At 43.1% G+C, this 23,481-nt stretch overlaps 1 protein-coding gene across 1 annotated transcript in view; it reads left to right on the top strand.

The window, feature by feature from the left end:
* LOC116799473 (basic proline-rich protein-like) overlaps window positions 1–21,325 on the top strand; it is a 47,059-nt gene extending 25,734 nt beyond the window's left edge. Inside the window, exons 5-6 of the mRNA XM_032712652.1 lie at window positions 1,752–1,865; window positions 18,188–21,325. Coding sequence (XP_032568543.1) covers window positions 1,752–1,865; window positions 18,188–18,262 — 189 coding nt within the window. The 3' untranslated portion in view covers window positions 18,263–21,325. The remainder of the gene's footprint in view (window positions 1–1,751; window positions 1,866–18,187) is intronic.
* Window positions 21,326–23,481: the final 2,156 nt, after the last annotated feature.

Genomic DNA, 23,481 nt, shown 5'->3' with positions numbered 1-23,481 from the left:
CAGAAAGATGAGAGAAGAGTTTTAAATTTAAATGGAAGATTTATTGATATAAAAGATTAACCCAAATTTCTGCTGTTGGTGGCCAGAAACCTGCTCCCTTGCCATGACCCCTGCTCCCACCATCAACTTAGGCTTGTCTGGAGTTTTGTTGTGTGTAGGTTACAGCTGCATGTGTTTGTTCCAGGGTTGTGTGTCAGTACTACTTGGTACACTGACAGTTTACACAGAAACGGTGTGTAAAAATCCAAAAAGGACTGTCGTGGTTTAAGCCCAGCTGGAAATTAAGCACCACACAGCTGCTTGCTCAATATCCCACTCCCCCAACCCAAACCCAGGAATGGAGAGGAGAATGAAAGTAAAACTTTTATGTTGAGGTAAGAACAGTTTAACAATTGAAAATAAAATAAAATACAGTAATAATGGTAAATGATAATAAAAAGGGAAAACAAGGGATGCACAATACAATTGCTAACCACCTGCTGACTCAGAAACCCTCCCATGGGTGCAAAGCATTTACTTTCTCTGCTGCTTTTCCTTCAGCTCAGCCAAGGTGGGAGCTCTGGCTCAGTGGAGACCCACAAGAGTACTGGGAATGAGGAGAGTGCTGGTGTGGCTGGGAAGGAAAAGGCCGAGCACGCCGAGTGAGTGCCCTGGGGCAGGGCGTACCTGTGGACTCCACAGTATCCAAAGGACCCAAGGATGTGCCAGGCTGAGCTGCCAGGGTCTACCCTCTCCAACTTTTCCACAATAAGGAACTGGAACACAAGACAATAAATGAGGCTGAGACTGGGGTGAAGCAGCCTGTGCCTGAAGCTTCATGTGGGGTCACTGCCTCAGATACAGCATAAGGAAAACCCATGATCCAGGAAAGCAAGAGCTGTTCCCTATGCCTTGCTTTCTTCCGAGGTACAGGAGATGTGCTCTTCATCCCAACTACATCACCTCTCGGTTCTGCTGAGAGGTGCTTTGGAGTGGCTGAGAGGGCATTGTAAAACCTGTCCTGGCTTTCACTGACCCTCATTGCTAGAGCAGTGAAGTACTCTGCCTTTCCCTTCCTCCTCCGCCTCAGCCTCCAGCCTTCTCTTGTGCAAATGTGTGGGGTTGGAAACAACTGTAATCTGAGTGGCAGGAATTGTATGGCCATTCCTGGGTCACCTGGAGCATGTATGCCACAGCAGCTGGTGCTAATAAAGGGAAGCTGTGGCCCTTGTAGTTGTTCTTGTGATTCTGCTAATGGTGTATGTGTGGGGATTTCCTCTCCTTTCTATATTCCTAGTCTGTTGCACAGACAGTATTAAAGAACTGATTTTTTCATCTGACTTTGGCTCTGCTGCCTGCTTTAATGTACTCTCCATTTTTACAACTGGTTCAGCAGTCTCCTCCCCATGAGCTATCATATCATTATTATCTTCCTTATTAATCATATCTGACATTCAATTGGTATATTTTGACAACCTTATCAGTGAGATTTTTGAACTCATTTGACCTCAGTCTGTCAGGGATGGGAGGACAGGGAATCCTCACCTCTAATGATAAATACTGAACAGGAGAGGCATCTTTCTTTGTGACCTTTTGCCATGTTCTGTAAGAAACAATGGGGGAACCTATCGTAGGCTGAGTGCACCAAATGCCAAAGGACCCCTTGCCTTCACTGGGTTCAGCATACATTACCAGAACATACAGAGTACTACACTGTGTAGTGCTTAATCACCTGTTTTAATGCAAGGAATCAGATGCCTGTTCTTTCCCAGCTCTCTCTCCGTCTTCCTGGTAATGCTGAGAAATGTACTCCTGGTCAGCACTTGCCATCATGTTATGAACTCCAGAGCATGAACTCCTCTGAAGCTGCCCAGTCATTGCTCCAGTTAAACCTCACCAGTAAACATGCAAGAATGGTCTACTACCTTAGGTTTCTAAATGAATTCACTAAACACTGGCATTTTTTTGTTTGTTTGTTTCAAATATTGCAAGTTCCTCAGGGCAGAGAATCTCTCTTCTGTACTTTGTAAAGCAAGACAGACTTTCAGGCTTTTGTGGTGCTAGATACCTTCTGAGTGAAAGCAGAACTCCTGGTCTCAAAGTGTTTAGCTAGGTAAGGCTTCTGCATTGCTTCCTCAAACACTTTTCAATTCCAGAAAAAATATTGAGCAAGACCTTCAGGATTCAGTCTATGAATTGTGATTGTCATAGCACATGTGGTTCCTGGAATGATTTGATCTAAAATTGTGTCATGGATGTCTCTTCTCCCGCTTGTCTTCCTGCTGGAGAAATAGTCTTAATGTCTGTAGCTGTCATATGACTGCAACTTGTTGCACAGGAAGCAATTACAGGTAAGGCCTGAGATGCCCGGCCTCGTGTCTGCCTTCCTGGGTCACGTTAGGCATCTGTGGACAACTGGATGGATGGAATGTGCTAACAGACATTCCCCCACATCAGGCTTGTCCTACTGCTTACATCAGTCACATGCCAGTCAGGGCAAATCAGGTGAGTCAGATAAAGGTCTCAAGTGTAGGATTGTCTCCAAGCAGCAAATACTGAGGTGCATCTGTACTTCCCCCCTGCACAGAAGATCTTGGAGAGGGAGGGAGGGCTGGAATATAAGAAGTTTCTCTTTAGCAGTCCTGTGTAAGAGAAGCTTCTGGAAGCTGAGACTATGTCTCCTTACATTTTCCTAAATCACCACAAGACACTAGAGAAGAAGCAAGATCAGGCAAAATTGTTCAAGTACCCTGGAAGGGGGGAAGGAGGCTGAAATGACTGTGATGTTGTATAGCCTACAGACCTAGCCCATGCACATGAGCTTGTCTTTGGTCTGAGGCATGTTGTACCCTCTTTTCTCAAGCCCAATGGCAATTTTCCAGGATGTTTGTGAGGGTTATATGCAAGTTGTTTGTACCAAGCAGGTTATCCCTTACCTACTACTAAGCTGTCCTGGAAGAGGCTCCCATTAATTTTTTTCCCTCCCTATGATAATACATTCACTAAACCACAAAGCTGCTTTGATCTGGACAACATCAAGAGTCATGCTCTGCTGTGGATTTTCCCTTTAAACTCTTGGCAATTATGCACACTGGCAGCTATGTCTCCCCTGGGGGTCACTGCTCAGAGATCCTCCAAATGGGCTGGGTCCTTTCATACAGCTCTGGATCTTTTTTTTTCTGTGGCATTCATCCACTGAGGTTCACTTGTCCTTGAGCCTTGGCTGCCTTGGGCAGCTACAGCTGGTAGTGTGCTTGAGTTTAAACCTCCCATGTATACATGAACTTGACCTGATGTGAGCCTTGTGCTGCTGACTCCTTCCTCACGTTCCTTCTCTGCAGCCGGGCCAGCACACAGAGATTTTGCAATGTGGTTCTTCTGTTTTATGACCCACATCGATCAGACAATTGAAAAGTTGGCTCTGACTTGGGGTTCAGGGCAGGAAAAAGGCTAATTTCATCTTGTATGTGATGATCCAGCCTGGTGCTACTGCATGCATCAGAGAAGTTGTACTTGGAGATCTGTTCATTCAAATAGAGAGTTTGGCTTCAGCTGACCCAGGTTTAGTCACCTTACTGACTGAACGGCTGCTGCTTTGGGATTGGATTCCAGTTCTTGGAGCAGATGGCATATGGGAGGTTGTGTGCTAGCTTGCTGCCTGTTTCTGCCTGCAGCTGGATATGATCCTGGAATATACTTCTGCTGATAAGCATGAGACCCTAGAAGAGCCAAACCATTCTGCCCAGCAGACTGTCTGGGAAGGTTGTCCCTGCTGTTCAGCAATGACTTTGGAGTGGTTGTTTAAAGACAGAAGTAATCTGTTCCAGGGTGCCCATAGGACAGCACTGAAAGTGCCAAAATGGTTTTCAAATACAGAAAACATAGCTTTTCATGGGTTTGTTCTTGACCTCATTAAAAAGGAAGCAAAGATTTCAGCTGCCAACAGCTGTCTAGTGCTCTGCAGAAGCGTAAGTGGTGGTATCCATCCATTTCCCCATGGGCAGTCATTCACGCAAAAGCTGTCGCCAGTCTCCTCCACAACCAGGCTACGTGACAGCAGTCCCAGAACTCCTGATGGCAGGAGGCTGCCTGATCACCACAGGGTGTGGTGTGCCTCACCCACTCTTTTAGGGACATGCCAAGGCCCTTTGTGTCTGTGAGACTTCCTCAAGCCAAGGAGCAGTTCCCTGCCTGGGTTAGTGGCCAAGAAACCCACCTGACCCCCTACTTTTGCCACAGGTCATCAAGTATCAGTTAAAGGACATTACTAACGAGGACTTCAGCTCGCTCTCTGAGAACGTGCTGTTGCCTGATGCACTGCTAATTCTCACTTCAACTACTCTTTCCTGTAGCTCCAGTTAGAGGCAAAGCAAGAAAGTTGCTTTTCTTTCTCCCATCCATTGAGTGCCTGCTCACACTCCAAAACATGCTTCCTCTTCCCTTTTATCTGATTTCTAAAGGGTTCCATGTTCTCCAAGCTCAGTTGCTTTCCCACCACCTCTACCTTTCTGGGCCATGCTCAGCAACAAGTGTGAGTTATGCAAAATGTTTGTCTCCCATCAGGTGTAGCAGATATTCCCATTATTTCTGCCCAACTTCACTGCCAGTAATAAGGATGTAAATACTGCATAAGCTGATGCTAGATGGGGATCAAATATGCACAGCTGCGAGTTATTATGTGGTACTGTGCCATAAGATTGGTGAAAAGAACCACTTTACAGCTACTTAGGATTTTTGTATTCTCTTCCCAGGAACTTTCATCTCAATGTGCTCACAAGATAACATCTTAATTAGTCACAGTCCTTCATTTCAGTTTCGGCTTTGCTTGACTTTGTTGGTTAAACAGCTGAGATCTCCCTGGACCAGAGTCATAGCAAAGCCGACTGGAGGCAGAGATTTTTCACAGTAGCAGGGCAAACAGATATGTTTCAGGAAAAAGGAGAGGATTGTTTCCATCTCCTTGTCTCTCCCCTCACTCAGAGGAGCCCTAAATAATACAGCCTAAACCATTCCCACCTTGAGGCCTATGGATACCGCCTTCCTTTGACTGTAGAACGGACAAAGTTCACTTGAGGCAGGATGTTAGCCCTGGGGAAACGAAGCAGCCATTACCTCTCCAAAACATTTTGATGGTGTCTTATTTTCAAGTTTTATATTATGTGAAATGACAGTAAATCAGGCACAACACAAAGCAAATTGTCTCTGAAGCTATCAAAATCTTCACTTTTGGATGGTTTTGTGTTCAGCTATTACAAGCACGCTTTTTTAAATCTTCTGCTGCCTTTGTTGATGTTGCTGTTTGCTCACTGAGACACATCAAAAGACTTGCAATATTCCCTTTTTCTCCTGTGCAAAAGGCACAGGTGCCTCTTGCTGCCACATGCCAATCCATTTCTAGCATGCCTGACACATGAAGGTCAAACACTTTTTCTGATGTTTCTGAGCTTGTGCATCGTGGACCGCCTTATGCATGTGAATGTTCTTTTCACAGCACAGGGAGGACAGGCAGTATACAAGGCAGCACGGCCAGAGCACAATGAGCTCAGGTCAGGAAGGCTTTGCTTTGCAAATCATGTCACCAGGGTTGACTCAACCCCAAGGCAGGTGTGTGCTTTAATGGAGGGGGACTGTAACGAAATTTCCATCCTTCCCAGGTTGGAAACTGCAGGCAGCCAGAGCAGATGTCAGAGGATAAAAAAATAGGGGAGATGCCAAGTTCCCAGACTGTTTAAGGTTATAAATAAAGTATTTTAGGAACAGAGGAGGATGAAAGGCCCATCCTTCTGGCTGGTCCTCATTTTCCCCAGAATTGAGATGTCATATGGGGGACAAAGCAGGGGTCCTTACCTCAGGACACTGTTTCTCATGTGAGAGCAGAGGACAATGCTGGGGCTTCCTGTGTGGAAGGGAACCAGACCTTGAACCATGGGGTGAAGCTTGGACACAGCACTTCTGTCATTCATGTCCCGTAACAGTGTGCTGGAGTCTTGGGGGAAATATCATGTGCAATGATGTGGGAAAAGACTATTGCAATGCACAGAATTAAGCTGAGGCTGTTCAGCACTTACTTTAGTTTTTCAAGTTATGTCACTTTGCAGTTTCTAACAAGTTTTCATCTTATCTTCTTGTATGTAACATATGATTTTTGTCCCCCACTAAGTCATTGCTTTGTTCCTAGTGGTAGCTGTAGGGTGATGTTTTCTCAAGAGCTGTAACTAAAACAGTGTCTTCCTTTAAGTTAACCTTCCTTTGGGTGGACTGAGTAGTTGGTACTCACTTCACTGCAGACTAACATAGGCATCAACTCGGGTCCCAGGAAGGACAGTCTCCATGAGGGAGGGAAGAGGGGAGACAGCCCAGCAGCACTTTGCTCTGCAAACATGGGCATCACTGTTTTCCAGAGTGGGGACAGGAGTGGGCAGAAGGTGCCTGTGCATCTTTTGTGATGAGACTGCAAAGGAATGTGTGTTTTCTTTAGTTTTGAGAGGGGGAGAGGCTAATAGCTTGGCCATCCACATGCAGGCTGCCTCTCATTGCTTTAGAGGGCACTGTCTGGGGAAAAAAAAGTCAAATTCTGAACTAATGGAAGGAAAACAGTTGGAAAGATTATGAATTGTCAATGCCTAAAGCTCAGGCAGGACCAGAGCACACCAGCAAGCACAGTTCTGACAGGCACTCCCAGAGGTGAAATTCCCCAGGGAGATCCCTCTGTGGCTCAGAGCCAGGCAGAGGAGAGCAGAAGAAAGATTTCAGAGTGCTGCTGGCCATTTTGGGGCTGATTTTCCTCTGAGTCCCTTAAGGGATGCCTTGTTATGCCATCTTGGCAGCAAGAGACATTACCTGGCTGCTAATTATCTTTCGTCATTAAAAATCCCTTTTTGACTTTGCTGAGAAGAACAGTGATCCATCCAGTACCCTGCAATTGTGCTTCACTTAGTGGTATCCTTCTTTTGGCTGAAGGGTTTTCAGAGGTGTTCAAAATTGTTACACATCCAGCACTCACACAGACTTCCTAGGTGATACGCACCAGAATATTGCATTCTGAATATTTGAAAATCCCAGCTGGGATCCTCTCTGTGTTTCCTCTGCTCTGCAGAGCTGCAGTGAGCATTTCCAGCTGCACCCGTGGACGTGGTCTCACATATCCCTCTTCTGTTTGCTGACATATGGAATGAATAGCTAACAGCTTTATTGACATTTCTGTAAAGGGTGCAACTGTCATAACAAAAAGATACCCATGTGTCCAATTTAGGTGCAAGTTTTCTTCTGTCCTACAGACCCTAGATCTGCAATTCTGAACTGTGCTGCCACAACTAATACCGGATTTTTCCAGTATGGATATTAACAACTGCACATATTCCCACAGTTCTGTGTCATCCTCTTTGAATTTTCCTTTTCTGGTATAGCACATTTTGAATATGAAGTAATACAGCCAATCAGTAATAAAACACTTGGAATGCTGCTATATCAGTACTCAACAAAACTGTCAAAATTGGGGAATGAGGAGGGGAGATGGAAGAGAGGAGACTTTAAATTTCATTTAATGATATCTACTAATATTTGCAATGTCAGACGATGAAGCAACATCATCTACATCTGGAGGAGAAAAGGAAATAGTTGTAGTTCCATTTTCACATCCCAAAGCTTATGGTGTGACAAATGGTGTTTATCCTATCTGGAAAAAATGTTATTCTTAATTGTAATACTGTCACTGCTGCCAGCTCTCACAGCTTCAGTACGTGGCTCATGTCAAATGGGGTCTTTTAAAGTCCTGTTTTGATTATATAGGAATCTCAACAATGGTGTTTTTTTTTTTAAGCTTGAAAGTATCTCCCAGAGTAGAACATGAAGATTGAAGATTGGAAGACAGAGAATTCTCTATAAATTAACTTTTTAAAATTTCATCGTTTTTGAAGAAGTGTGATCGTTTCATCTTATTTTTCAGTTTTCCAAGTTAGTAATACCACACTTTGGAACAGGAAGGCCCAATATATGCAGGTAGACATACACACATGCATGTCACTTCATCTGTTGCTGCAGTGTCTCTCTGCAGAGAATTACATGTATCAATGCAAGCCTTGTATTTTTACATACCTATCAAACACTTACATATATAGAAGGTGCAGGAATATGTAGTTGTACTTCTGTTTGTTCACCTGATTGCATTTCCTGGACTCATCTTGGAAGATACATGTCATAATACCCCAAAGATTATTCATACCGTAAGATCACGAGGAGAAACTTTCTGGGAGACATCTGATAATGTGATTAAAAAAACAAAAAAACCCACCAAAACCTGAAAAAAACAGCTTGTATGTCATCAGACACTAGATTTTCACATTAAGATACAGGGAAACTAGAAATGAAGAAAACTTTCAAGACATAATTTCCTGCTGTTAAAGATTGGTGGGAACATGCAGGTAAATCCAATGCTTAGATGAAGGCAGTTGGTGCATATATTTGGTCATATGTATTTTTATTTGACATCAGAGTATTAAAAGGGGAACTGCCCATCTCATAGTTCCCTGAAATTGCTGGGCACTCAAACACATGCAGAGCAGCAATGCTTCTTAGCTAGTGAGCCACCACTGACTGTGACTGTGCAGCTCTTTTCAGAAACGAGGAGACAATGCATGAGCAGGAGAGAATCTTTCCATCCACCAGATAGCAACAGCCAGCTTTGCCCTGTCACAATCAGCTTGAGGGACCACTGTTGTAGGATGCAGGAATGTCTGACTATGGTTTTTTGACTTGAAATAGACCTTGGTCCAGTCTGAATAAATATTTTAATGCTTAGCCACAGAAAGACCTTGTCAAGAGGATGGTTTTACACACTGGAATTAGAATATTTCTTGTAAACATTAACCTGACTTAGTTCCGTTGAATGTGGAGGTGCCTCACCAGAGGGGAACACAGAGTTTATGGTCACACTGGCATTCTTCCTCTGGCAAACAGAAAGAGCAAGCAGCAAAAGCAACAAACCCCAGAAGATGAAGCCAGGCAGAGAGGAGGTGAGCTATGGAGTAGCTGGAGGTACTGTGGCTCCATGCTGAGGCTGGGAAGGTCACTGTGAGATGGCACTGATTTTCATTTACACAGAGCTTTGAGATCCTTGCTTGGACCATGTTGTGGAAGCGTGACACCTTGTAAATAACAATACTTTGAGTGGAAAATTCAGCAGGAGCCTGGCCAGAGGAAGCCTTTGGGGTCACTGTGAAGGAGTCCTTCAAACATGTTGCCTGGTGCTCAGCAGCAGGGAGCATGTGAGTGAGCACTCAGCTGCTCAGCACTGATGCACTGGCAGACTGCTAGGGAAAGTATTCACCTGGGTTATTCAACTGGTCAAAAGGACCCCAGTAATCAAGCTGAAGATGATTTAAACTGTGGTCTCACCCAACTGATTCCAATAGAAGGATATTTGGGAGCAGTCTCACTAGCACAGTCATCTCCACCAGAGATGAGTAGGGGGTACTATTATTTGGTTTGAGGATAGCAGGGTACCACATACTCTTCCAGAAACAATCAGGATATGTAGATGATGGGGCAGCTATTTTCCTTCGGGGATTTCAAGCAAAAGCTTGTTGGTGGCTATATTTACCAAGCAGATGTTTACTGTGCACTAGATGACAGTTTTACAAAGGCCATGGAACTACGGTCAAAATGTGAGGGTGCTGAGACACTGCTGTGTGGGATTCAGACCAACACCCTTTGTAGCATTGCCAGTCCCTCAATCCACACAAAAATATATAAAAAAAAAAATCGGTGCATCCATCTATCAAGTCAAATAGCTCTTGTTAGTCCCCCTTCCTGATAGCACTAGCAAGCATGGGAGGTGTAGAAAGGTGAGCCATGACTGGTCAGACAGGGTGGGGAATGAGGGCAAAGCATGGCCCTACTGTGCTCTCGGCCTCTGCCCAAGATAAGTAGCTCCTTTTCTTTACACTTTTGGAATACCACAGTGGAAGAGGCTGAGGCAATGGCCCTGTACTCTCTCTGGGTACAGTTTTATCCCTGCTCAGCCCTGGGCCTTTGTTTTGGAGTGATGCTCTCCCACTTATATGGATCTGCAACAGGTGAAAACCAGGTAGATCTAAGGACAGAATGGGTGTGAGAGCTTGGGCTGTACCTCTTGTTCCCAGCAGAACCCATCCGTATCTAGAGCAATTAATAGAAAATAGTAGACTCCCTTTAGATTTACACCAGAATAGGAAAGCAGAAGCTCCTGAGATGTTCATGTTCCCAGAAGAGCTATGTACTTTAATACAGATCACACCCACCCTTTTCTCTGGCCTCTTTCTTTAGGATGACTCATGCAGATTTCTGCTTGCAGTTGCCTTCGATCACTCCAATGAGTTTGCTGTGATTCAGCTGTTCTCATTTTGAACTCCCCCAGAGCATTCAGCCAATCCCAGCTTACCAAGATTGGAAACTAATGAAAACAACATAATATGATTTCCAGAGATGGTTGGTGTGCTTGATGCTCAGCCGCCTTTCTCTGCTGAATTGTCATGCTGTTCCTCTGCAGGAACATGATCAACTCTAACACTCATTGGGAAAGCAGGTACGGGGATGTTTGCCCTCATCTCCAGTGAATAGTTTACATTCCAACCAAGTATTTTTTACCACATCTTATGATGAAAATATGACATGATACACACACTGTGTGTATCATAGTGTTTTACAGGGACAGATGCCATAGGGCTGTCACCGTTGGCCTTAAGAATCATGGCTTTCCTCTAAGAAGAGGATGTCCTGTCTGAAACAGAAAAATGCAAAATTAGGAAAGGTTGATCTCCAAAGATGATCAGTGTGTGGAGCAGATGAGGCAAAAACTCCACTGTTTGGACCTGGAAAGTTGAGAGAGGGTCACACCTAGAAGCTCAAGTACAAGTTTGAGTGGAAAAACAGATATGAAGGGGCTCCTGAGAATAAGAGCTGACAGGGAGAACCAGAGAAATCAGCCCAGCTTCTTGCAGTGAACAGCATAAATAAATACTTGAACAGGACAACAAGCTGCTTTAAGTGGGAAGAGATGAAGGAAAAGAAAAAAGACATCTTTGTTGATTAGAAAGTTGCAGTGCATTTAGCAAAGTCCTGAAGGAATTATGGGATGAGGAAAGTCTTGTTTTGGGGAAGGTTGCCAACTGAGCTGTGATGTTATTGTAAAAAAAATTATTTTGGGGCTTGTGCATGTCTTGGGAGGCAGTTTTTAAAATTTCCAGGGAAAAGAGAAACCAAAGCAGCAAGATCAAGTGGAATATCTTTTCTGTCTTCTTTTTGTGAGCAATAACAGTTCAAGTTACAAGTGAAGATTATTTGTGTTCAAGATTCAGCATGTTACCTTTTCATTTCCAGTGGACATCTGTGAACCATCTAAGAGCAAAAACAGGAAAGATGAATGATGACATTAACCAGTCAAACAAAATAAGGCAAAAAAATCCAAAGACAACCAAAAAAAATCCTGTTTGGAAGGAAATTCAAAACAAAGGGGTTTCCCCCCTTTTTAAATATACTATAAAGAACATAAAGGGCACACACATAATTTCTTTTCCTTTGGGACACAACTGAAAACCATATAATGGAAAAAGGCACTCAAAACAATTTGGCCAGAAGAATGGAGCAAATGCCTGGCTCTAATGGAAATACCTCAGCCCTGCTGATCCCAGGACCTCTGCTTCTTCTCAAGTAAAAGCTCCAGCAGCACTGCACACCCACGGCTTGGATCAGCCCTTGGCTCAGGAGTAACAGAGCAAAAATTTGACTTCCTGCAGAACATAGGACATTGCATAAGCATCTACAGAGCCTCTTGGGCACAGGGTGTGATGAGATCAGAGGAACAATCCTGGTGTTTGTGACAAGAAGTTCCTTTGGGGGACTACCAACACCATCAACCAAACCTTTGGTTTTCTGGAAACAAGTGTTTTTCTGTTCAGCAAGTTACTCCTTAATTGCCAGGTGACCAGACTTCTCACTCACCTCTACTCTTTGAATTATAAGTTCATTAAAAGATCTTGGTCATGCCCCAGACATCTCCTCTCTAATGTGAACAATCCTGGCTTTCCAATCTTTCCTCTTAAGGAAGCTGTTTCCCTTGGCTCTTTTGGTTGCCTTTCTCTAATCCACTATATCCTTCTTTCACACACACTACTACAGGTGTGGGTGCATGATATGGTTTGAAGCTGGCTCCCTGCCAAGTCTCCAAACCTTACCACAAGCGTTCCCCCCCCCCCGCCCCAAACCTCAGGGAGAAGAGGGAGAAAAAAACAATCAAGAAAACCCGAAACAAGAGAGAGACAGCTAAAGTGATATATATAAATATATTTACACTTATATTACAATTATATACAATTAAAATATATACAATTTCACAAGGGAAAGAGAAGGGGGAAGGGAAAGGGAACAAAACCAAAATAAAATATATATATAGTCCTAATCAGTAGCCGGAGATCTAGTAACTAAAGAGTTAGCAAAGAAATATCCCACCACTCTCCTTGGGACAATCAAGAGTCGTTCCGGGACGATCGCCAGCAACCTCCGCCTCCCAAGGTCGACAAGGCCTTACCAGGCCTCGCTCCCCAACACGACAGACTCAACAGCAGGGAACCTGCACCTCCAAGCCGCCGGAAGGCCTTCCCTCCTTTCTTCTTATAGTCTGGTTTACGTAAAAATTGTAGGGAATACTGGGTAAATCTGGGCCCTTCCTTGGTTACAAACTGGTCACCAAGGAAGGCCTAGCCCAAACTACCACAGTGCACCAAGCTGGACTTGCGTCCCTGAGGATGCTCACCATTTTCCTGGCTTTCTGGCTACCATGGCACATCAAGCTGGGTTTTTAAGAGAATAATCCATGGTGACTCCAAGAGCATTTTCTTGAGTGGTGGCTGCCAGTAGTGAGTTCAGAATCACGTAAACATGATTTTGATTATCCTACAGATTATTTTACCCAAGACCTCACCTTTGTGAACACTGAAGCTCATGGGTCACCCTTCTGCCCCCTTCCTTGGATCCTCCTGGAGTTCTTCACCTACAGCTCAGCATTTCACCAGACAAATGAGCTTGCCATTGACTGCAAACCTGGGCATCCCAGACACACATCCTTGCTCCAGGCTTCTGGTGAAGATATTTAATAATACCAGAGTGACTCCTAGGAGTTCTGTTGCTGCTGCTTCTCCATCCGGAAGAAGTCACAGTTGAGCCCTAACTTTTCCTTTCCATTTTCAAATCTCAAAAAGACCTTTTATTCAATCCATGGTGGCTTAGCATCTTCATAGCCTTTGATGAGAAATTGTATAAAGCTACCTGAAAATCTAAATATGTCCAGTTTCTCTACATACTTGTTACCACCTCCATGGACTTCCAGCAGACTTGTGAGGCAAGGTTGTCTCTTACAGAAATCGTGTTGACTGCTTCCCTTGACATCATGTTTCCTCATGTGTACAGTGATCTTTTGGCTCTGCTGTTGTAGGAAAGATGGAAATCAGACTCACTGGCCTGTTGTTTCACAAGACCCCTCCAGCTGGGGGGCTACACTGGCAACTCTGCACCGCTCTTCCAGCACAGAAGCCAGTTGTAATGGCCGTTTACACACCTTGGCCAGCAGTTCTACAGCTTCACATGTGAGCTATCCTGTAAGTGGTGCCTGGTCCTGCTGGCTTACTGACCTGCAGCTTATCTATTTGGTCTGATGTTTCCTGTTGTTCTAGCTCTTCTGATGAATTTCTATGAAGAATATGCTGGGTTTGGAGCTCTTCCTCATGTGTTCATCAGGAAAGACTGGAACATAAAACCCACTGAGCATTTTTGCTGTTTCCTTGTCCTCCCCAAGTGCCCTTTTATATAGCTGTCATCTAACTAGCTGGCTTCCTGCCTTTGCTATATAAAGAACTATTTACTATCAGTCTTTGCAAGGATCACCTCATATTCTTTTTTAGCCCTTTTAATTTTTGGTATATGGTTGACTTGCCATATTTTATAGTCTTTCCTGTTCTCCCAATTTGGGTAAGCTCCCAGTTTTTAAACATTAACTTATTGCTTGTGGTAGCATTCTTAATGTACCTATTGAGCTGTGAAATGGCCTTTTTGGATCATATTGTTTTCTTTCCAAATTGTGACAAAACTTTTACCTGGGATTTTAATATAGTATTTTTCAACAGCACCCAGGCTTCCTGTTCCCTTCTTGCTTTTAGACTGCTCTTGCTTTCAGACTGCTCTTGCGCTTTTTTCCCCCATCTTTTTTTTTTTAATCTCATTTTTATAAACATCTCTTGAAAATGAACATCCATGTGCTGAATATGCTTGGGTTGTTCTCTCCCATTGCAACACTGACCTAACTGTACTGTGATTACACAGAACTGCTCTCCCATTAACATCTGAAGTAGGTTCTGTGTGCCACCCAACACCAACTCCAGAATAACATCTTTTTGTGGGTTCTATCACTATTTTTTTTAACAATCTTTTATTTGTGTCCCTGCATCTCATGTTGACAGATTCAAATGTTGTTGATCCAAATGTGGATCATCCTATAACCTGCCCTAGACATATAGCTTCTTTAATCTCACTTAGCAGTTCACAGAATCACAGAATAGTCAAGGTTGGATGACACCTCATCAACCCACCCCTTCTCAAAGGAAGGTGAGGCACAAGTTGCTCAGGACTGTGTTCAGTTGTGTTTTGAGTACCTCCAAGGATGGAGGCTTCACAACCTCTCTAGCAAACTGTTCCAGCATTAGATCACCATCTACACAGTGAGACATTTTTTTCTTTCATTTAAATGGAATTTCCTGTATTTCAGTTTGTGCTCATTGTCTCTTGTCCTTTCCTTAAATATCCTTGAGAAGCTCCCCTTACATAATTGCAATGATGGAGTTCTGAGAAAGCTCAGCAGAGCCTGGCCAGGTTTTTAATTCATGACAGTCCTTTTCCTTGTAAGGATCCTTGTAAGGATCTCCTCTGTTTAGTACTCATGAGACTGCATTTGGACTACTGTGTCCAGTCTGGGGCTCCTAGTAAAACATTGACAAATTGGAGAGAGTCCAATGGAGGGTCACCAAGATGGTCACAGTGCTGCAGCACTCACTGCAGCAGGAGGGACTGAGAAAACTGGATATGTTTAATCTGGAGAAGAGAAGGCTGAGGGAGGTCTTTATGCTGCGTACATCTTCCTTATAGGGAGTTACATGCTTCTTGGACATCTACAGAAAAAGGAGAGAAATTCCAGCTGGATATATGGAAAAAATTTCACCCCAGTACTTAACCAGGGGAACAGGTTGCCTTGAAAGATGGTGGGACATCTGGACTTAAAAGTACTCAACACCTGGCTGAACTAGACACTGAGGAACATGAAGTCACTTAGAAATGAGTTATGCTTTGAGCAGTAATTCTTCCTCCACCCTTTGCTTTTGGCATACCTTTTCCTGAAAGCTTACCTATAACTTATGGCAAGATAATTGCCTTCTCTGGGCATAAGCATTTGTGAATGCCAGGCTTCATTCCCAGTCAGTGCAGAGAGCACATTATATGACGCAGCATTCTGGTAACAGAACAAGTTTGGCATCTCCTGGTGCCTCACAGTGCCTGAAAATGTAAAGCTGATTGCCCTCCAGGGCAGTGAGAGCAAGTCCAAGACGAACAACTCTTCCACTGCAAGGCAAGATGGAAAAGACTCCAGAACAGTCATGAAGACATTGCTCCTTTGCAGGCAAATTAATCCCTGCCTTTCCATCCTTTCATGTAATCCACCCACCACAGAAAGTTGCTAACTAGGACTTGGAAAGTAAAATGTGCATTAAATGAATGGATTTGGCAGAGGGAACATCTGTTTATGAGTAACTTCATGTTCCCTACATATGATAATGGTTATGGATTAGTGTGCAGAATACTGAACTTGTTTACAGCTCCTAGGAACTGTATGTTTTGAATCATTAATAAGGAGTGTTTTCAAATGCAGAATTTCTCATCAACACAAGCATTGCTGTTTTTCCCCTCCTTCAATAAGTGCAATTCAGTTTGCAAATTAAATATCAGTGAGATTCACTTAATGTCACTCAGCAGTCAAGGAGATCAACATTTTTATTGTCACAGTTCTACTTGGCATGTTGATATTTATGACAGTTACCTGGCAAAAAATAGAACCATTTTCATGGGATCTCTAAAAGATATTCCAGGTTTAATCTGATGTAACACCAAGGGAAGTAGGAAAAGTTTACTGGAGAGGTGGGTCTACTTGTTTAAAATAAACCTGGGAAACAAAGAACCTAAAATGAAATTACCTCTAGCTCAGAATATATATATTTATGCTTCTTTCTCCTTACAGAATGATAGTACCTTCTAAGGAAGATAGGCTAACCAGAAGATTAATGAAGAAGACTCTGCATCTAGTGCTCTGCCTTAAAGAGTTCTCCATGATCTGGCTCTCACCTTTTTCAGTTGTTTCCTTCTCCTCTCGCTTTTCACTGAACTCTTTAGGCAGCTCATTCTATTGTGGAGATACTGCTTTTAGAAGCAATAAACCAACTTTTTAGTAGAAGTATGTTTGTGTAAATCCCAGCTAATTGTTACATTGACTTAAGCTCTGGCCAGTGTTAAATGCAGGTTTGTAGGGCTGCTTATTTCTCCCTGTCATTTTCATGTGGTGTTGCCTCTGCCCTGACGCTTATTTTCTCTAGATTGCAACGTGAGCCTCCCGAATGCCACCATTCTTGTGTGTGACTGGGAGGTCTACATTCCGGTTCCCCATTTGAGCTGGGAGCAAGAATAGTCCATGACATATTCCAGTAGGAATGCCTTTTTAAAAGAGCTTTTTGGCAACACTCCAAACACAGCAAGTGCGGGATGGGGATCCGATTTCACCTCTAATGCAAGAAATATTCATGTGAAAACTTCTCTTCCACGGAAGAGATTGCAACAACAGTTAAAAATTGTAATTCGTTTCCCTGAGTTATCTGATTTTAATAATCATACACATGCACCACACCCTCCATAACCACATGCACGCCCTCTCACAGCTGAACTAATCTGAAGGGAATTGGTTGTGTGTTTTGTCTTGTGTCAGAAAAGATGCTCAAAATGACTTGGGGATGGCTGGACAAGTTTATCAGGCAAGACAAGATGACAAGGAAAAAGTATCAAAATCACAAGAAAATTCACATGACTGTATTTGGGATTTTTTATTACTACTTTCCCCGGTGCAGAATTTGAAGGAGGAAGATTAACTGTGATGTGCAGTCTCTGAGGAAGCAAGCCCAGGACCAATGCTCAGCAGCATGATCTCTCCAAGAAAAACTTTAAGCCAGCTTCCCAGGAGAGAACATTTTTCATAAAACAACTAGCCCATTTCCTACTTGCCAGTTCTCAAGAAAGACGAACCAAAAATAAGCCTAGGAAATAGCATTCACCTTTACTAGGTTCTAAAAATCAGCAGATCAGCAGAGATGTTTGGTTCATGTCATTCTGCAATGTTTCACACATCCTTCACCTGCTAATCCCTCTCAGTCCTCAGGAAGCTGTATATCACCTCTCCTCTTGCTAACACCCGCTGTGGTCCATGGGTGTCATTACCTTAGTCTACTACAATTATTTCATTAAAAATAAACTGATCTCAAAGTGATTGTTCCCAACCAGTACCATGAAAATTGCAGCTTCTGTCTCAGACCTGTAATACAAGCTCAATTACCCAAAGACTTATGTATAGTTTTGGAGTGCATAGATTTGTTGCACGAAAAATTAAACCTACAGTCCTTTCCTTGCCTGTGTCCTTAGATTTTCAGAGCTATTACGATGACATGTAATGCTAGGGGCTGAACATAGCCACTTCCCATTGTTACAGGAAGGCTTAGGCTCCCTTCTGGAACCAAATTACTCAAACAACAAAGATTTTGTCTCACAACAAAGATTTTGTCTCACAACAAAGGCAGAGTGGCTCCTTTGTTATCTCTGGTGGTTTGTGTGAATGTTAAAGATATGCAGACATAGCAGAGAAAAAAAGTTAGCTACTAAATGCAGACAAACATAGAAGTCTTCACAGCAGGAAAAATCCCCCACCCTAGTACAGACTTTTGGCTTAAAGATAATGTCTTTGTTCTCAGCTCCAAGATGCTGTCACTGCTATTTGATTTCTTCTGCTCTAAAAGAAACAGACTACTACACATGCTTTGTAAATGAAAGGGATTGCACTAAAAAAATGTTTGTTGTTATTTTTTCTTCTTAACAGAAAGTGCCTGCAGGGCCCCTTCTTTCAGTCAACAGCTTGTCAGAAAGCATCAATAGTAACACTGAAGGAGTTTGATATGTTACCTTCATCCTTATTAGCCATTATTGATCCAAAGGAAGGAGAAGCATATTGTATTGGATGGATACTGGGGCTCCTGAGCACAGACTGTCTATATTGAAACTGATCGGATATTTGAGCTTTGATAACTTTGTAGATAAAGGTTCCAAGACATTGTTAAAGAGAGGATACAGCCTGTGGTGGATACAAGCCTGAGAGTTCCTCCAGAAGTTGGTTACAGCATGGTGCTAATAACGCAAAGTTGCAGGTTCAATCCCAGTATGGGCTATTTTTGTAAGAGCTGGACTTGATGATTGTTGTGGGTCCCTTCCAACTCAGAATATTCTGTGATTCTGTGATCTCCTCTAGGGAGAATTCACAGTGAAGAAAATGACAAACTTAAAGATAAAAGCATTCCAGCTCATCTTCCAAAAACAAGACCACATACCAAAATGTTATAATCCACTCATGCACATTTTAAAAAGCTCAAGATAATTTCCATCCAAAAGCTTGAGAAGAATAAACCATCCATCTGGGCCTTAAATAGTTACAAAGGTACAAAATGTATAAGAATGTGATAGGGTTGTTTTGCAAATGAGAAATTCTGAAACTTCAAAAGTTAAACATCTTTAATAAGACCACCTTCTCCAATGCTGAACACTGGATAATCTAGAAATACAATTAAGAAACTCAAATATCTTGAACTCTGCCTTGCTCCTGACTGTATCACATCGATTTTTTTTCTCTGGTGAAGACCCTGAGATAACAGAAACGTGAAAGAAGGCCACAGGAGAGAACAACTGTGTGGAACATCAGCCCCTGATGACAATTATCACAGTGGCAGAGCTGACTGTGGAAATGTAAGGTTCCATGGCAGCTGGGTGCCTGACCCTGTCTTCAAGCTGTGAAAAGCTCATGTGCTTAACTGTGGGGATCAGACTTCTTAGGTCTATTGCCACAAGCTTGTCAGAAATACTGGTCTTATTACTACATGATAAAACTATTTTTTAAGGCTAATAGTTTAACAACTAACACCCCTCTGGCAAATTGTGCATAACCTCTCACATACAATGTCTTTCTAAACCTGAAGATTTATTAAAAGAGAACAAGAACTGAAAATATCAGGGTGATGGAAAGAAACTGAAACCCCTTTAACTCAGTCTGAATGTGTCAGGCAGCACATTTTCTGTCACCAGCCATAGCAGGCAGATCTGGGCAGGCCCCTTTTGTGGCCGTGCACTGAATGCTGAGTGTATAAACACAAGATAAGAACGGCTCCAAACCCGGCCGGCTGCGTCACTGCCTGCTGCTGGCATCTTTCACTTCCAGCAGGCAGAGGAGAGCAGAAGGGCAAAGGATGGGAGCCCGCTACTAAGTGGGACTGTGAGGCTGGGACAGGGACCTGTATTGAACTCTTGAAGACAAAAGGCTTTCCTGTACATGAAGAGCATTTTAAAAGCTCCCTCTCATGGCCTGAGAGTTCACAGGCTTGGTAAACAGGCTTTGGTAAAGCTATTTAAAAACTTTCCTTGCTTGATTTGAACACAGTGGCCCTGTTCAGGAAAGTGATATTTTTCTCTGGAGATACATCCTGTCTTGGATGTGGTGAAGCATTTATTGAGAAAAAGTTTTGTCAGGAGTCTAGCAGGGACATCTTCCCCCTCCACACTTACCCTTTGCAGAGCTACTATTCCAGGATAGAGCATGCTGTGTCAGGGAAAGCAGAGGAAGGCTAACATTTTCTGTCCTGAAGTTTAGGGCACTTTTTCTAGATGAAAGAGCTTCAGGCTACTATTTGATTACCTGACGGACAGCTAAACTTTTCTCATGTCCTTTCAGAGAAACAAAAAACAAAATTTAAAAAGGCCTTGGTGTTGACTTACTAAAACAATTTAAAAAATTCTAAAATCTAAACTGTTTTTGTGGGGTGGCATGAGCTTTTCATTTCACATCCCTCTCAACCAGTAAGTTTCATATCAGAAGCAATAAGTTCAGTGGGACTGAACTCTCCCTCAGCAGCCTTTCCTCTTAGAATTGGGGTCATTTACATTGGAAGACATTGTGGGAAGTCATGTTGTCCCTCCTTCCATTATAGGTTAGTCCAGCAAGATCAGATGGCTCAGTACCTTGTAAGTCAAGTTCTGAATGTCTGCTGGGATGGAAGTGACACAGCTTCTCTGGGCAGCCTGTTCTGGTGCTGAACTACCTTCATGGTGAAAATTATTTTCCTGACATTGGAATGAATTTCCTGTGCTGCAGTTTGTGCCCATTGCCTTTTATCCTGTCAGGGTGCACCACATAGAAGAGTCTGACTCCAGTTACTGAGTAGTGAAGGGCAAAAACATCTCCCTTGGCCTTCTCATCATGGGACTGGACCAAACCACCTCTGGCTGCCTCTTTTCAAACATCACCATCTGGGTGACCCTCTGCTGGTCTTCCTCCAGTTTGTCAGTGAACTTCTTCAACTGGGGAACCCCAGAATGAACACAGTACTCCAGCTGGGGTTTCACAAGTGCAGAACACCAGAGCGGAATGACTGCTTTTGACCTGTTGGCTATACTCTTGCTAGCACACCCCAACACATGGTTGGTCTTTGCCACAGTGGCATATTGCTGCCACACATCTGGCTTGAGGCACACCGGGGAACCCAAGTCCTTTTCTATAAAGTTGCTTCTTAGACAATTGGTCTGAGATGTTGCATAAGCCTATTCCATCCCATGTTCAGGACTTGGCATTTGCCTTTATTGAATGTCATGAAACTCCTGTCAGTCCATTCCTCCCACTGTCAGGGTCCCTGTAAACAGCAGCCCTGCCCTCCAGCATATCAAACACATCCCTGCAATTTGATATTATCCACAAGTTCTACTTGTTAGTACACAACTAAAAAGTGTTGGCTCCTGTACCGGTCCCCGGGGGACACCTGCCACCAGATGGATTTTGTAGTGCTGATTCCAACCTTTTGAATCAGGCAGTCCAGACAATTTTCCATCCATTGTATTGCCACTTCCCCAGTCCATATCTGAGCTTTTTACAAAGACATAGTGAAAATTTTGGATGTCTGTAAGATGTTTGAGAGTTGCAGCCCCTGTGTGAAAAAAACCCACCACAATAAATTTGGACAGAAATATATTTGTTACATTTTCTGAGTGCTTGAATTTGCAAATTAACTGAGGTTTTGTTTATACAATTTTATTTATATTTTACCAAGTGGGAAGTGTTGCTTGGAGCTTAAAAGCTTTTAAATATGGGGGGGGGTGTTAGTGGTACTTTTTGGGTTTTTTGGGGGTGGTGGTGTTTGTTTGTTTTCCTAATAGTATGCTTGGAAATCCTGTTGTTAAAAGATGCTGCAGGAATAGCTGTGAGTGATTGTTCCTAATGAATCTCACTAACTGCAACTATGGTGACCAATATTCTTAATGCACTAGTTTTCCTCAAAACTTTTGCCTACTGTAGTGGATTGCATGGTTATTCAGGTTTCTCTCCATTTGCCTGTTGTTTCTCTCTTTGCTACTTGTGGTTCACGAAGACAGCCCACCCAGCTGCAGCAGTCAGTACCTTCCCCTCTTACCATGGAATTGGCAATGAAAGGAGTACATCTGACTTCAGGACCACCCCAATCTGTCTCTTCCCTTCTCACATTAGGCCAGGCCATCCTTGCAACAGCAAAAAATTAATTTTAATTACAGTGCTGAGAAACTTGGAACTCCATTTGAACAGATGATGAATTTACTTCATAACCACGATTCATTCTTAACATTGAATGGGACAGCAGGGGGAATGGAAAGATTTCACTTGAAAAGGGAAGGTTTTTTGCAAAGAAAATGAAGAAAACTTACTGAGAAATCTCAAGACTCTTTACTCTGCCAAAAAGGCAGGCAGGCCTTTTGGTGACACTGTCAGTTTTCTTCCACAGATAAAACATCCATTTCTGAAGTAGAGGCTTTTGTGCAGGAGGACTAGCTGTGGGCATTTGAGGCAGGTTTGGATGGTGGAGAGCCCTGCACGTCACAACAGACACACATTAAAAAGCTCACTTGCTAAATGGGTCAACACAGTGGAGTGGATGCAACCTGACCATTATCACAGCCTGTCAGGACCAAGTCTCACTGTTGGAAGAGCCATCCCAGAACTGTGTGCTTACAGCAGGCACTGGCTGTGAGATGGTCACGCATACTCAAATTTCTGGTTTGCTTCTGCTTAGGCAATGAGCTTAGCAACAGCTTTCCAAGAGCCAAAATTAGGGAACTATTAAAGGTCTTGGAAGGCAGGAAAAGGAAATAACACAAGTTCATAGAAGAGTTATTTCGAGGGAAAAAGTCTCTATCTTTCCACACAGCAATTGCAACGGCTGAAGCTGCTCAGTAGCCTGCTATGTTGTTTTGGATATCTGGATGAAGATGGGCATTATCTGAGGAAGGGAAGTTTGACCAAAAATAGTAGGAAGCAGAACTAGAGACTGACACTTTTTTGTTGAAAAGTTCAATTGGAAGGCACAAACAAACCCCACTAGACACATGTTGGGCACAGTGCTTACGGCATTACCGGAATGCACTGAAAGATGATGGGGATGTGGCTAGTCATAAGAGCCCATGTAGAATGAAAGTTTTGTAAAATTTGGCTTTGCTGTAAGTTCAAATGGGTGTATCTGAGGAAGGAAAATAGTTTCTTCCTTTCGTCATTGAGTTTTCAGCATACATTGGGATGCAGAGACTCAAGAGAGCCATGGCTTACCATCTTCTCGCTCTGTGAAGACTATCCTCATAGCAAGGCCATGTACCGATGGCTGGAAAGTATTAGGGATGAAAATGGAACGAAGAATATCAGGTTACTTATATAAGGATAATCACCAATGGGCAGTCTTGCATTCAGATAGCAGAACAACTTAAAAGTTTTCAGGTGAGTCCAGCTCTCCAAGCAGCTCAGGAACCAAGTGGCAGATCTTGCTGGGGCTAACAGTGCTACTTGCCATCAGCAGAACCCAGTTCTGCTGTTCCTGATTTCAGGAGGTGGATTTCAATGGGGCTACAGGAATTTTACTGTTCTTTATTTTAGAATCCAAAGCTCAAAGAGAATTGCTTTGACCCATAACAATTATGCTGCACAGCTCTGGAAAAACATTGCATGCATCCACTGACAGAGGAATTTGGGGTATGTCCATAAAGACTGAATTGCCATTGGTGGAATGGGTGCCAGTTCCTCTCAAGGATCCAGTACCTGCAAGGTCTCTGGAAGTCTTT

The sequence above is a fragment of the Chiroxiphia lanceolata genome, chromosome 1, assembly GCF_009829145.1.
Source record: "Chiroxiphia lanceolata isolate bChiLan1 chromosome 1, bChiLan1.pri, whole genome shotgun sequence".
NCBI lineage: Eukaryota > Metazoa > Chordata > Aves > Passeriformes > Pipridae > Chiroxiphia > Chiroxiphia lanceolata.
The sequence above is the reverse complement of the archived record's forward strand: the minus strand, read 5'-3'. Positions and strand labels throughout refer to the sequence as shown.